This window comes from Impatiens glandulifera, chromosome 3 (assembly GCF_907164915.1).
Source record: "Impatiens glandulifera chromosome 3, dImpGla2.1, whole genome shotgun sequence".
Classification (NCBI taxonomy): Eukaryota; Viridiplantae; Streptophyta; class Magnoliopsida; order Ericales; family Balsaminaceae; genus Impatiens; species Impatiens glandulifera.
The window spans coordinates 14411826-14426633 of NC_061864.1; the positions used below are offsets into that span (position 1 = coordinate 14411826).

Below are 14808 nucleotides of genomic sequence, written 5' to 3' on the forward strand. Positions count from 1 at the left end.
TCTTATCCAAATACATCTTTTTGTATCCATAAATTTATTAACGTTTTTTTAGAAATATAATGCAAAAGTGTTTATGAATGAACCTATAAACATATTTTTGGTTGTGATAATGATACAAAACATAAACCCTTTATTTTTTATGTTGGATTCTCTTTTTATTACTAAACTTGAATTGATAATTGTATAACTGACCACTTTTCATTACAGTTGCATAGATTCAGAAAGAAGATTTTGATACAAGAGAGAAAAATATTATGGTTAAATATAGTGACGAGAATAAAGTGACAGTTATAATGTAGTTAATTGTGAAGAGTGTGTTATGAAATGATTTTAGTTGTATCAGATTTCAGCACGTATTGGAAGTATGTGGAGTATTCAAGTCTTTGTCTAAATTTTGGTGTAAAGGAGGTGACACCGTTTTTGTTGGAGAGGTTAAATTTAGGTTTTTCTTCTTCCAACGATTTTGTATCTTCTTAATAATTGAGTTATGAAAACACATTTTGCAGATGGAGATGACATGGAATGACTCTAATGGACCAGATGGCTTAAATGGAATTAAAATCTTAACTTTCATCTACACAACATGTAAACATAACTGATCACTTTTCATTACAATTACATAGATTTAAAAAGAAGATTTCAACCCATCTTAGAAGCAAGTTGGTATAGAAGTCTTTGTCTAAACTTGGTGTAATGGAGGGTGATACCGTTTTTGTTGAAGAGGTTAAATTTAGCTTATTCCAACGATTTAGTATTTCTTAATGATTGTTATGAACACATTTTACAGAACACCACTAAATTTATATTAAAAAAATTAATTCTTTAACATTAAAAAGAACCAAACTTATAAAATTAATAAAGAAATTAAAATAGTGTAAGTTCATGTTTATATTTATATAAGAATATTTAGTTCATATAAGTTCGTTTATAAAAAATTAAAATATTGTAAGTTCATATATGTATATATATTTTCTTTTAATATAAATATATATTAATTTTATATAAATATTTTTTTATTATATATAAACATATTGAATTAAATATCATATTTTTCCCCGTACAACGTAGGGTATTTTACTAGTGTCTTTTAAGACACTAGTTATACAATCAACTTATTTGAGTACTTAGAATTCAAATATTTAATTTGGCAACACTTATACTTTAGTTCTATCAAGATTATTTTGTAAATCATTGTAATTTTGATTGAAAAAAATTGACAAACAAACACATAGTTTTTTCTGGATAATGAACATAACAATAATTTACATATAAATGTTTCACATGGTCGAGGCATGAAAACCGGTTTTCAAACATTCTTATTCAGCAAACTAAGAACACCTGAAAACAGTAAAGTGTTGTTTTAGCAAAGATGAACATAAAAGAGACTTCAGTCATTATATTAATGAACATTAAGAACAAAATTATCTAAAACTCTTCTTCTTTTTTTCTCTTTAATAAAATCCTTCTCAATCTTCAATCTCAAAGATCACACCATCTTCCTTCTTGAAGTAGTGTGTTGTATGATCCACAACCTGCACAAAATGGACGCAAATGATCACATATAAGTTGGTATCATTTTGAACTAATCAAAAGTTAACCAGATTTTCGGTGATATTGTTATCCCACTTGGTTGTGTTTTTCGTTGTAACTCCCTTTTGCATTCCCTCTTAGGTGAAACTTGAGCTAAGTTGGGTGGTCTTACATACATCTATCTAAATTAACTAAACCTAAATGGGAGATAACAGATGCTTACATTAGTGTTGCTCAACTCCAGATTGTAAAAGTCCATAGCATTTTCTTTGAACAAAGGTCCAGCATGCCATGTACCACGATTCAGCTTCAGAAATTTAGACCCTTTGACTCTGAAAACGCGCAATTCATCTACAGAAGGTGGCACATAAAGATGCCCAGAATGCGATTGCACGACTTTTGTGTTGTTAGAAGTTTTGGCATCAGCAGACTCCAGAATAGATGGTTTGGCAACTCCAAGGTACCAATCTTTGCCTCCTATTGAACCAAGGCATTGAGTCACACTAGCATGATGTGTGATTGTTGAGAACTTAAGTGGCCTGTTTTCAAGATGCATGATATAGAACCTAATGATTCAAACAAATCAGTCAGGGTATAATCAATTAATCAAATCCTTCTGTAGAAGACCTAGCTAGATCTTTCATTTAGAGTCAATGCAAACTATCTGTAATCTTCTGTCTTCCAGTAAGATTAATTAGGCAAGAGGGTTAGCAGAATAAAAACTATGATCTGCTGATACAGAATTGAGATGAGAAGTTCATTTTACATAAAAGGGTTGTTCTATATTTGGTCAAATCATGATCTTTATTTGGTAGTTTTGCAAATAATCAAGTGATGGAAAAAGAGAAAACCTTGGGATTCCTTTGCTGAGATCCAGTTGGGCATCTTGAGGTCCGAATTCATCTCCATCCGGCGACGCCTCAATTACTTGGCCGTAATCCTCAAAAGATGATGTGGTAGCTTCAATAGCTTTTAGCTTCACCACCGCCGGCGGCGGCGGTTTTGATTCACTACATAATTCCATCTATCCAAGAGAAAGAAAGAGAGTTAACAGTACTCAATGAAGAACACCTAAGGAAGAGGAGGAGGCATATATTTATTTGTTTATAAGTAAAACCGGATCTATTAATACATACATTTTTAAGTAAATATAATATATTTATATATTAATACATGTATTGTTTTAATTTTTAGCAAGTAATTAATAAAAAACAGAGAAAAAATAATTCAAAACTATTAATTGGCAGGGGCCGCGCGGACGCAGGCCCCCTCTGACACAAATTATGACACAGGCTCAACCCATTGGGCTGACCTTAGACAAACGCATCACCCAAGTGCAATGGAGACCGTGAATCTAGACCATGGGCCTTCTTGATCGCCCATTGATCCTGTCCAGGTAAGTAATTTTTTAGTTGCAAGTTTGTTGCTTTTTATATTTGTCTTTCAAACTCTCTTCTACTTCATCTTTTCAATGTGGGACATTCTAAATTATTTGTTTGGAAAACCTCTTATTAATTACAGTACAACACACTATAATTAATATTATATTTGGAATCTTCCCCTCCAAAGCCCTTCTTATTGAAAAAAGTTATAACTAATAATTCTGAGGATTTCAGTATAACCTGATTTTGATGTCTTAGTTACTTAAACATGAACAATAATTCATATATTGCAAATTGAAGGAGGACCTTGATTTTAAACATACATTGGCCTTAGCTTCTTTTTGAAGTATAGTCTCTATATTTTAAATGTTGATAGATAAATGTTATTAATTAAGATTCTATTGTTGTTTGTTCAAATTTCTCAGTTTATGTTAATAATGTTGTATTTGGTGTCATGGATGATCATAAAAAGATTTTAGTGAAGTATTAAAAGTTTATTTACCGAAATGAAATAAGTGGATCAAGGAGGAGAAAAAAATTAGAATAGATCACGTTTATTGTAAGAAATAAGCTGATTAAAATGTTACTTTCCAGTAATATATTAATATTAATATGTTAAACAAATATATATATATATATATATATATATATATATATATATATATATATATATATATATATATACCCAAAATGGATGCCTGGCAGGCAGGCCCATCGTCTCCGCAAGTGTAACATGTTTTGACATGTTTAACGACACATTTAACACGTCTGGGTACTTTTGACACATTTTAGCACGTTTTTTACGTTTTTGACATGTTTAACATGTTTTGTTCCGTTTAATATACTTGTGAAACATTTAAAATTTCTGGTTCGTTTAATTTATTTTTTGCTCCGTCTAATATTTCTTTGACATTATTATACGTTTTTTTATCCGTTTAAAACGTGCCAAAAATGTGACAAACATGAAAAATGTTAAACGTGCTAAAAACGTGATGAATGTGTTTAATGTGTGAAAACATGTTAAACGTGTCAAAAATGTGTTAAACATGTTAAACATGCAAAATATGTGAAAAACGTGTTAAACATGCCAAAAAAAATGTCAACACGTGTTTAATGTGTGAAAACGTGTAAAACATGTCAAAAACATATTAAATATGTATGTGAAAAACGTGTTAAACATGCCAAAATTGTATCAAAACATTTTAAGTGTGTCAAAAAAATGTTAAACGTCTTTAAAACGTGTTAAACGTGACAAAAACATGAAAAACCTATTAAACGTGTCAAAAACATGAAAAACGTGTTAAACGTGTAAAAAAACATGTTAAATGTGTCAAAAACGTGAAAACATGTTAAACGCGTGAAAAACGTGTTAAATATATTAAAAACATGTTAAACCTAACATAAATGTGAAAAACATGTTAAACATGTCAAAAACGTGCCAAAATATGGAAAACGTGTTCAATGTATCAAAAATGTGAAAACATGTTAAAAATGTCAAAACGTGAAACACATGTTAAACGCGTAAAAAAACGTGTTAAACGTGTTAAAAACATATTAAATGTGACATAAACATGATAAATGTGTTTAATATGTGAAAAGCGTGTTAAACATGTCAAAAACGTGTCAAAACGTGAAAAACGTGTTCAATGTGTCAAAAACGTGAAAAATATGTTAAACGTGTAAAAAATGTACCAAACACGTGACAAAAACGTGTAAAAAATGTGAAAACATATTAAACTTGTCAAAATTGTGTTAAACGTGTTATAAACGTGTTAAAATATCAAAAACGTGTTAAACGTGCCTAAACGTGTGAAATGAATTAAAACGAGTTACAAAGCTAAAAACGTATTAAGCTAGTCAAAACATGTTAAATAAATATTTGTTAAATAAGTTAAAAACATGTTAAGTAAATAAATTTAAATTACAATTCCGATATAAAAAGATTGGAATTGAAAACTATAAAATTACACTATATCCAATTCTATTGGAATTCTAATTTCAATTTCAATTCTTAATATTAAGGTGTCTACCAAATATAAGAATTAAAAATTGGACATTTCAATTTCAATTCCAATTCCAATTCCAATTCCAATTCCAATTCCAATTCTAATTCCAAATAACTCATTCTCATAAAAATAGACTACCAATCATCGTACCAATAAATAAATCACAAATTTAAAATAATATAGATTTAAGGGAGTGAAAGATCATTACACCCGAATTATTAATCACCCTAACTCTCTTACAAAATTAACCCTAACTCTCTTACAAAATTAATTCTACATTTATTTTTATATACATTTTACCTCTACTTATTAATTAATCAAAATATCCATTAATATATTAAAATATTATTTATTTAAATAAAAAATATATTTATATATATTTATCCTCGTAATATTTTTATTTTAATAAATTTAAATAACTCATTTTTTATAATCTATACCAAAATTATTAAGAAATTGATAATTCGGTGGATTGTTAATCTGTTCTAATCATTTTTTAAACTATTTTTCTAATGGTTAACTTATAAACCAGTTTAGTTATATATTTATATTTTTTAATTTATATTAGTTATTTTTATAAATATTAGATATATTATAAATAATATTTAATAATTTATATATATTAGTTATTTTAAATTATAATTTGCATAGAAATTTTAAAAAAATTCTAATTTATATAATTATTAGTTTAAAAATAAAAATATTAAAAATTATATTAAATTGTTACAATAATATAATATATTGATAAAAAAATGGAGAATAACGACAGTACAAATAAAAGATTTTGAAAAAATTATTTAATAAATTTAATAATTAATTAAAAATTTTAAGTTATTGGTTTCGTTTAACTAACCAGAAAGTAAAACCAATACCAATATCGGTCGTAACCAATACCAATATCGGTCGTTTAATCGATTTGTAAAGTAAACGGTAAAATCGGATAATTGTATATTATTTTAATAATAAAAGTTTAAGATAACATTTGAACATAACTAAAGTATAAGAGTGATATGAAGTCAAATTAAGTTTTCGTCCTTGTTCATTGTTACAACTCATTTCAAATTCAGCTGATATCATGTTCTTCTTCTTCTTCTTTCTAAAACCTTAATGGTAAAACCCTAGCGAACAAGAACCAAAAACCAGAGAGTATGAACCAGTTATCGCCGCCTAATATCGGCGATAAGATCACCAACATCCTCTCCTCCGAAAACACCAATAATCAATCTCTCTCACAATTCATTCCTCACCTCACTCCACCGCTCATACTCTCCATCATCTCGTCCAAACACCTCGCTTCACGCCCCAACACTTTACTCGCTTTCTACAGATGGGCTGAAAGCTCCGTTCCCCATTTCTCTATGCGTAACAACCCTTCAGAAAACCTCCATCCTCTCCTTTCTCTCCTAAGATCTCTCTTCCGGTTCAACAAGTTTGCTGACGCCAGGTCACTGCTCCTGAGTTTCATAGCCGTCGATGGCAACCACATTCTTCACCAAACACTTCTTGGCCATTCTCCTCACAAGCTTCGGTTCTCCAAGGCCTTACTGGATACCGCCACTGGAGCTTATGCGCAGAGTGGACGCCCGCACATGGGGTATCAAATTTTCAAGAAGATGAAGCAGAGAATGATTCGACCAAATCTATTAACTTGTACAACTCTACTTAACTCGTTGGTAAAGTTCTCTACTTCCTCCCCCATTTCGCTTTGTGAGGAGGTATTCTTTGATGCTATCAAGCTTGGAATTGTTCCAAATACGGACGTGTTTAATATACTGATTAATGGGTATTGTTTGAGAAATAAGGTCGCCGAGGCTTTGGAAATGCTGAAGAAAATGGAGGAATATAAATGTTCACCTGATCTGGTAACTTACAGTACAATGTTGGATGTGTTTTGTAAAAAGGGTAGGTTGATTGAGGTTAGGGAGTTACTAGTTGACATGAAAGAAAGAGGCTTACAGCCTAACAAGAACATATATAATGCATTGGTTCATTGTTATTGTAATGCTGGGTTATTGAAGGAAGCAACTTCGATTATTGATTTAATGGGACAACAGAATCTGTTGCCTGATGTTGTTACTTACAACACGTTGATCAATGGCTTTTGTAGTAAAGGAAGAGTTGACGAGGCTTTTCGACTTCGAGATGAGATGGAGACTTTAGATTTGTTGCCTGACTTGATCACTTACAACACGTTAATGAATGGTTGTGTTGAGCACAAGAGTAGTACAGATGCTCTGAAGCTGTTTGAAGAAATGAAACAGAAGGGGTTGACACTCAATGTAGTTACCTATAATATATTGCTAAAATTATACTGTAAAATTGGGAACATGGACAAAGCTAACAGTCTTATTCTGGAGATGGAAGAAAATGGACTTACTCTTGATTCTTTTACATATAATACATTGATTAGTGGTTATAGTAAAACAGGGAATCTAGGAGAGGCCTTAAGGAGGATGAAAGACATGGGTGTCAAAGGACTAAAGATGGATAATGTGACCCTAAATACCGTTCTTCATACTCTTTGCAAAGAGAAAAAGCTGGACGAGGCCTATGAGTTACTTACAGATGCAAACCAGAAAGGTTATGTTATTGATGAGATGAGCTATGGAATATTGATTACTGGCTGCTATTTTGATGGAAATGATGATAGAGCAGTTGAACTGTGGGATGAGATGAACAAAAAACGTATAGTTACTAGTGTTGACACATATAACTCTATTATCGGAGTTTTCTGCAAGTTAGGGAAAATGGACCAAGCTATGCATAAATTGGATGAACTTACTGTAAATGGATTGGTTCCAGATGAAACAACACATAATACAATCATCCATGGGTACTGCTTGGAGGGTAATATTGATAAAGCTTTCCAATTCCACAACAAAATGGTAGAAAACTCATGTAAACCAAATGTATTTACATGCAACATTCTTCTGCATGGGCTTTTGAAGGAGGGGATGGTTGAAAAAGCTCTTAAGCTTTTCAAAACATGGGTTTCAAAAGGCAGAGCAGTTGATGCAGTGACCTGCAATACAATAATATCTGCACTATGTAAAGAAGGAAGACTTGCTGATGCATTGAGTCTAGTTAAAGATATGGATGCCAAAAGTTTAAGACCTGATGATTATAATTACAATTCTCTTTTCAGTGCTTTAGTTGATGCAGGTCAAGCTAAAGAAGCAGAGGAGATAATGGGTAAAATGGTTGAGATAAAACATTTAGGTGAACGATCTTTAGAAATAATTAGAGTAAAAGATGTGGGAGTTGATGAAACCCCGAAAGAATTGGACTCGAGCATTATAGCTTATTCGGAGCAGATCAATGAGCTTTGCGCCGAAGGGAAATACAAAGAAGCCATGTCTATTTTTCGGCGATTAACTGAGGAGGGTACTATTTTGAGTAAATCAGTGTATCTCAATTTAATGAAGGGACTTCTCAAGAGAAAAAAGCCTGTAGCAAAGAAAATAACTGGTTTCGCAGCACCTTCATAGCAGACGGGTTTTTCTCCATCAACTATTGCAAACTTGAGATCTCATCAAACCGTCAAGAGTCTCTGCAGGTAAAGGTATATCTCTCTTACCAAGGCCAGAAATATAGTAATAGAGATGTAATTATCAAAGTATTTTACATGGTTTGTGATCATTATGCTTGAATATTCTACTTTAATGAGGTCATGTTCAATTTCCAAATTTAAAAATGCAACATTACTAGATTCTGATTGTTGATTACTGGATTAGTTTTTACGTTGCTGAATAATCATTTTTAGGACTTTGAGCTGCTGAGTTTGATGATATGTGTGGCCCAACACTGCATTTTGCTCATGAATTTTGATGTTGCTTTTCTCTTTGGTGTTAATGCTGGTTGAGAATAATTTGTGCACTCTCTACAAAGATAGATTAAAGGATTAATGAAAAAAAATACATCTGTATAATCTTCTGAGTCTTATTGACATGCTTTATAGGTCCAGCTGCTGCAGTTTCCTGAAAAGTGGCATTGATCTGTCAGCTCAACTGCTCTATTTCCACGGTACTTCCTTAAACCAATGAACTCAGGTTTATACTGAAAACATAAACCCTCATGGTAGTAATTCTTGTAGTTACCTTACGGAAACGGATGCAGACTATTTTGCTGAGCAAGTTCTTTGTTTTTTCTACCGATTTGCTTATGATGGTTCTACCTTGGTGTTCAATCTTGGTTCGAAATAAACACTTCTGTTACTAATCAGATGAATCAGCTGCAGAAATTGAGATGATTTTACCTATTATTGTTCATCAGTCTCAATATTGATGCAATCTCATGGAGATACATACCAGTTCAGTTTTTTATTCAAACATTTTCTCTCTTTTTCCCTTTTTTAACATGAATACTGAAAAGCGAGTCTTTTTCTCTTTTTTTAATTTGCAGGTGCTCTTAGTCTTAGGATTCGAACTGAGATAATCCATACAATAGATATCAAGAATTTATAAACTGTAAGGTCCCAAAATTTCTCCCATTTGTTTATTTCTGCATCTTCAAACATACTAAATTTGGCTCGGTTTATATTTTCAGAAAAATGATCTAAGAGCTCGGCTAATCAAGTTGTCCAATTACTTAGTTTCACACCATGAGAGAACTTTCAGAAAGGAGCGATCTTCATGTCAGCCTGGTAGTTCTCAAATTTTGTTGATCATGGAAATCCCAAGACAGTGTCTATAGTATAAGTTTGTAATTTAAAATCGACAGTTAGTGGAAAGAATGTCATTAACCACATAGGATACTATTCTTTTTGTTAAGAATTGATTATTATTTTAACATATATGAGTCAGAATTTGTTAATGTGTAGTAACAACAGATTTAAGTCCCTTATTAAGGGACCATCTAATTTCTTGTGTTTTACATATCATATGGTTTGACTAACAAGATCACTTATTTAAGTTTACAGATTCTCTCTTCATCAATCATGAGACATAATATCACAACATTGCAACTTTGGTCATTGATTCCAGAACATATAACAGATATCCAAAAAGTTTCAGTTTTTGCCAAGGTCTGTCATCATATTAACTTGAAAGAAAGAAGAAAAACAATTAGCTTATAGTGGAAGGAATACCTCCACAATATTTTGATACATCATCCACTAAAGACATAATAAATATTGAGCTAAACTACCGGCCATCCTTCTGTACTTGCTTTTTTTATTATCTCTTCCTGCTTAAGAAAATGGAGTTAAAAGGTTAGTATCATGTCTAAATTGTTTTATTTGTTAGTGGAACAACATTGACATAAAGTGTACACCTTTAAATAGTGTTATAGAACCACTAAGTTGTAAAAGCTGGAAAACTTTTTTAGTTTCTATCATGATTGAAAAGCTACAAAATCATTTCATGAACGGATCGATTCACTTTTAGGATATGAAATTGTAAGTTTTCGAGAAAGAAAAAAATTAACAATTCGATACCTGGATGATTGTGGTAATCCTCCCAGGGTTATCCTGAATTAAGCATTAAACATGAAAATATAAGTAAGTTGTGCAGAACTACATATCAAAGTATTTTGTTATATTTTATCGTACAGTGAATCGTTTCTCTGTTATTATATCCTTCCATGGTTTTCCCATATGCAGTAACTCAAGTGACCTAGGAACTTGAACTGTCTCCACATGCTGCAAAAGCCTCAAACTACCTACAAGCATATAAATAAGAATGAAACTAAATAAACTAAATCTTGAAATCTCAAAAGCTTTCATCTTAACATATAACAACCCCTTCAAAATGCATCAAATTCACACAAAAAAAAACTTTTTCATCGAAATAAACTTCGAGATCAGACTTCACTCTACACTGTAACATTCTTAATATAGTTTGCAAATTGTGCCCTCACTTTTCCAGTGAAACTTGCACCACTATTTGAACTTTGTTTTTGTGAATTATATTTAACATACTTTTCAATAACATTTGATTTGTGAGCCTCAACATATTCTTTATGTATAACACATGCAATGGTTTGGTTCGCTTGCCCAGCGTGGGGTAGCTTTCATCTTAAGCTACAACTAAATACATATGAGTCAAGTTGGAGCTCTATTATAAAAGATCGAGTCGAGCTCAAGCTCAAGTCCGAATATATGTTAAATGAGCCGAGCTCGAGCCTGGAACTTTCTGCTTGGCTCGTTTACAACCCTACATTATACATATTTTGAATAAATAAATGTATAATTTTGTAATGTATCACATACATTAGTTTGAATAATTAACTACTGGTAATTAGTTTAACATTATAATTTATTTTAGCAATAAACATCTAATATTGGGTTGGAATAACATACTAATCATGTTTCTATATTCTTTTGTATTAACAAGAATAATATTTGTTTAACATGCACTATCAAATTTTGATATATCTAACTTCTTTTATCTGATAAATCAACTTTATATATAATCTATCAATAAGTGTTTATTCTAGAAAAAGCTATGAAAATGGGAAGGCAGGGGGTAAAAATGTTACTTGTAATAAATGCTTCTTCCCAAGTTTCACGCTCAGACCATGATGGAGCAACTTCTCGTACAGCTATTCCTATACTGAAACATATACTGGAAAAATAGAAATTTTGCCATTTCCAGTGAAAAAACATCATGTTTCTGAGTCTAGATCAAACTCCGGATCAATATGAGAAACTGTCAATAATTAAAATTAAAATTTTGGATCCATAATATGCCAATTCTCATATAAACCAGAAGCAATTCACCAACCAACAAGGAACACAATCTTAGTGCACGAGCATTATAACCTTAGTTTAAGAACAAAAGTAACATACTCGATGATCACTTGGCGGATAACACCAGGAAGGACCCCTTCTGTGAGGGGGGCTGTTTGAACCTCCAGCGTGTGTGTAGCTGCACAATCAAGTGAATATTTCTTTTGATCACCACTAGCCTAGAGGGAAAGAAGTATGCCAATATTATGACCTTGATATACATTTGAGAAACTAAGGATTATCAAATGAAATTGAAACTACATTTTGGAGAATACTCATTGCTATGTATAATCTTACAAGAAAAAAAATATGGAAAAATAAAATAAAATCATAATTTACATGGTAATGTGCATATATATAGTTACAACAGTCTAAATATCAGAAATTTTTTATTTCATAATTTACATAATCATCAATATCCTTTTATATCGATCTGGTTTCTTGCTATTTCATTAACATAATCATCAATACTCCTTCAAGTTGGAGCAAAGATGTCAACCAAGCCTAACTTGTTGCAGATAATTTTAATTCTTTTTCCTGGTATGAATTTATAAACATATCCACAAGTTATTCACCAGTAAGAACATGTCTTGTGGAAATAACACTTTCTTCAAGTTTTTTTCTTGAAAAAAGTAGTGATTGATTTCAATGTGTTCATTCTTACATGAAATATATGATTGGCTATGTGAATAGCAGGTTGATTATCACACCACACCTACATTTTCTTTGACAGTCAAAAACCCTAACTCGTTCAACATCACTGAGATGGGAATAATAGTGTCTAGACAACTAATTAAATACCACAAGTGTTCTTAGAGTTCCTATAAAACCAACAATCTTACACTTTGAGTGCAGATTAATAATATTTAAGTTAAGAATAAGTTCACATTTGAAAACGACTATTTTCTCTGTTTCTCATCTTATCAAATTTTCATTTGGGGAGATTGTGTGAGTTGTTGTGGTATAATATATAGACTATGGTTATTTCCAAATAGGGCACAACAAATTGCATGGATACAAGTCAAAATAATGTTATAGCATGATAAAATTAATACACAAAAACGAGATAGACATCAAATAATCACGCTTTGCCAAGTCAAGTTGATGCACATAGGACTCACCTTGCGACAAACAACAAAGAAGTTTGTGACACTTCCTTCTAGGATCCGGTCCCCATCATTGGATAACAGGATCTCAGTAGCTGAAGAAGGCCTAAACTCCTCTAAACTCTTCCTTATTCTGTTCAAAAACGAGGTATTAAAACCAAAATTCAATGATTATGTCTAACATGAAGAAAAACAAACATGTTTGCATAATGCGAATTTCCTATTGAGAATGGTATTGTGCTTATGCAAACTTTTCTACCTTACCCAATCTGAGTACTTTGCATTAGGGAAACTCCTTCCCCTTCCAACCACAGCCAAATGGGCTGCATTGTGTGAAATGCCAAACATAGGAGGCACATAAAATCCCGCATGAACAAAAACATTGAAAGCCCTAGAAACCTTATCTTGGTCCAAATACCCACTCACAAGCACAGTAACAGACAATTCTTGACTGTCACTCTTCTCTTTCAAAGCAATCGGCAACACTTTCTTAACCGAATCGTCAATTGAAAGCTCAATCGATTCCCAAATGTCCGACGTCCAAAGAATCGGAACCGATGAAACATTGGAACCGAACAACAGCTTGGGATTTGAATTGCAGAGAATTTGTGCGGATTCGGCAAGGCGTCGCAAGTGTCTCTGCCAGAAGAGTAAGACAGAACCGTTGTCATGAGTCCGAGTTGTAGTGTAAGCTCCTGATATAGTGATATACTGATATAGTGATATACGAAGTTGGCATATGAAAAGAAGCCGAATTTGCGTAAAAGAAAGAATGGGTTGGATGGGAGATTGATTTACCTTGATGGGTTTGCAGTAAAACAGAGACTGGCGACGGAATGTCAGTCGAAGAAGCTAGGATACCGTTAACACACAGAAATGAACCACCTGACGACATCTTTTCTCCTTCTCGATGATAATTAGTGAAGAAGACTTTCGTGAACTTGTTTTGTTTTCCTTGCTTGCTAGGCCTTTCATGAGAAATGATATTCTACGAAGGTTAGCGAAAGCAAGGCAGCTAGGAGAGAGAAAAAAAAATTAAAATAAAATTAAAACGTTTCAGCTCCTCTTTCTTCTTTCTTCTTCTCTCTCTTTCTTCTTTTCATTTATCACATCCGGCGAACGAACCGGCGTCTTCTCTGGCGATTTATCACTTCGGCATCCCGACTTCTACTTTCTTCTTTCGCTCGAAAATGATAAGACACTTCTCATTATTTAATATTTCAGTTTCAGAATCGTCCGCCTTCGTGTTCATTTCGTAATATTTTCTTTTCAGGCTGGTGTTTCAGGTAAATCTCCATGCAAGGCCCCAAGATCTCCAAGGACAAGGTAAATAAGACATCTTCTATTTTAGAATCGTAGGGTTAGGGTTTTGCGGTTAGGGTCAGGGTTTTGCAATTAGGGTTAGGGTTTCAGGGTTTAGGGTTAGGGTATTGCTGCATTATGGTTTTCGAAACAAAGTTTTCGTTACCCGAAAGTCTGATTTAATTGTGTATGGTTGAATTATGGTTAGCCAAAACTAAATTTATTGTGCATTTGCTGAATTTAGGGACCCGAAATAGGCTGTTATGGGTCCCAAAAGTGGGATAACTTCATGTTTGGCTGAATTTAGGGTCCCGAAAGTGTGATTTCGGGACCCGAAATAGGCTGTTATGGGTCCCGAAAGTGGGATAACTTCATGTTTGGCTGAATTTAGGGTCCCGAAAGTGTGATTTCGGGACCTGAAATAGGCTGTTATGGGTCCCGAAAGTGGGATAACTTCATATTTGGCTGAATTTAGGGTCCCGAAAGTGTGATTTCGGGACCCGAAATAGGCTGTTATGGGTCCCGAAAGTGTGGTTTCGGGACCCGAAATAGGCTGTTTCGGGACCTGAAAGTTGGATTACTTAATGTTTGGCTGAATTTAGGGTCCCGAAAGTGTGTTTCGGGACCCGAAATGGATGGTTTCGGGACCCGAAAGTTGGATTACTTAATGTTTGGCTGAATTTAGGGTCCCGAAAGTGTGTTTCGGGACCCGAAATGGATGGTTTCGGGACCCGAAAGTTGGATTACTTAATGTT

At 32.8% G+C, this 14808-nt stretch overlaps 3 protein-coding genes and 1 non-coding gene across 9 annotated transcripts; 1 reads left to right on the plus strand and 3 right to left on the minus strand.

Moving 5' to 3' along the window:
* Positions 1-1292: 1292 nt before the first annotated feature.
* On the minus strand, positions 1293-2605 carry LOC124931524. Its single transcript, XM_047472005.1, has 3 exons — positions 2382-2605; positions 1754-2096; positions 1293-1532 (listed from the first exon to the last, which is right to left on the minus strand). The coding sequence occupies exons 1-3, from the start codon at positions 2552-2554 to the stop codon at positions 1467-1469; spliced, it is 582 nt and encodes a 193-aa protein (XP_047327961.1). The 5' UTR covers positions 2555-2605; the 3' UTR covers positions 1293-1466.
* A 168-nt stretch (positions 2606-2773) lies between these two features.
* Positions 2774-2934, minus strand: LOC124933238. The gene has a single exon (XR_007098936.1). It is a non-coding gene; the product is annotated as a U1 spliceosomal RNA (small nuclear RNA).
* A 3076-nt stretch (positions 2935-6010) lies between these two features.
* LOC124929345 (pentatricopeptide repeat-containing protein At2g16880) lies at positions 6011-9790 on the plus strand. 5 transcript variants are annotated; one of them, XM_047469686.1, is made up of 5 exons: positions 6011-8480; positions 8877-8941; positions 9012-9227; positions 9320-9384; positions 9464-9790. In XM_047469686.1, exon 1 carries the CDS (start codon positions 6067-6069, stop codon positions 8404-8406), a length of 2340 nt encoding a protein of 779 aa, XP_047325642.1. In that variant the 5' UTR covers positions 6011-6066; the 3' UTR covers positions 8407-8480; positions 8877-8941; positions 9012-9227; positions 9320-9384; positions 9464-9790. The 5 variants fall into 5 exon arrangements, with proteins under 5 accessions (XP_047325642.1, XP_047325639.1, XP_047325640.1 ...); XM_047469683.1 differs by having other exon boundaries at positions 6011-8474; XM_047469684.1 differs by having other exon boundaries at positions 8877-9227.
* Positions 9791-9890: 100 nt separating this feature from the next.
* On the minus strand, positions 9891-13686 carry LOC124929348. Of its 2 annotated transcripts, none has more exons than XM_047469688.1 (8): positions 13550-13686; positions 13011-13446; positions 12767-12884; positions 11706-11824; positions 11396-11481; positions 10467-10576; positions 10353-10385; positions 9891-10102 (listed from the first exon to the last, which is right to left on the minus strand). In XM_047469688.1, the coding sequence occupies exons 1-8, from the start codon at positions 13644-13646 to the stop codon at positions 10055-10057; spliced, it is 1047 nt and encodes a 348-aa protein (XP_047325644.1). In that variant the 5' UTR covers positions 13647-13686; the 3' UTR covers positions 9891-10054. The 2 variants fall into 2 exon arrangements, with proteins under 2 accessions (XP_047325644.1, XP_047325645.1); XM_047469689.1 differs by having other exon boundaries at positions 11706-11786; positions 12765-12884.
* Positions 13687-14808: the final 1122 nt, after the last annotated feature.

What these genes read in the sequence shown, in the direction of transcription:
- LOC124931524 (XM_047472005.1), bottom strand. Translation starts at nt 2,554, where the DNA reads ATGGAATTATGTAGTGAATCAAAACCGCCGCCGCCGGCGGTGGTGAAG. An exon ending in CTCAGCAAAGGAATCCCAAG is followed by an intron (nt 2,097 to 2,381) that starts GTTTTCTCTTTT and finishes TTGAATCATTAG; the next exon opens with GTTCTATATCATGCATCTTG. An exon ending in TGGAGTTGAGCAACACTAAT is followed by an intron (nt 1,533 to 1,753) that starts GTAAGCATCTGT and finishes CATTTTGTGCAG; the next exon opens with GTTGTGGATCATACAACACA.
- LOC124929345 (XM_047469684.1), top strand. Translation starts at nt 6,067, where the DNA reads ATGAACCAGTTATCGCCGCCTAATATCGGCGATAAGATCACCAACATC.
- LOC124929348 (XM_047469688.1), bottom strand. Translation starts at nt 13,646, where the DNA reads ATGTCGTCAGGTGGTTCATTTCTGTGTGTTAACGGTATCCTAGCTTCT. An exon ending in TCTTTGTTGTTTGTCGCAAG is followed by an intron (nt 11,825 to 12,766) that starts GTGAGTCCTATG and finishes CTTTCCCTCTAG; the next exon opens with GCTAGTGGTGATCAAAAGAA. An exon ending in GGAAGAAGCATTTATTACAA is followed by an intron (nt 10,577 to 11,395) that starts GTAACATTTTTA and finishes ATATGCTTGTAG; the next exon opens with GTAGTTTGAGGCTTTTGCAG.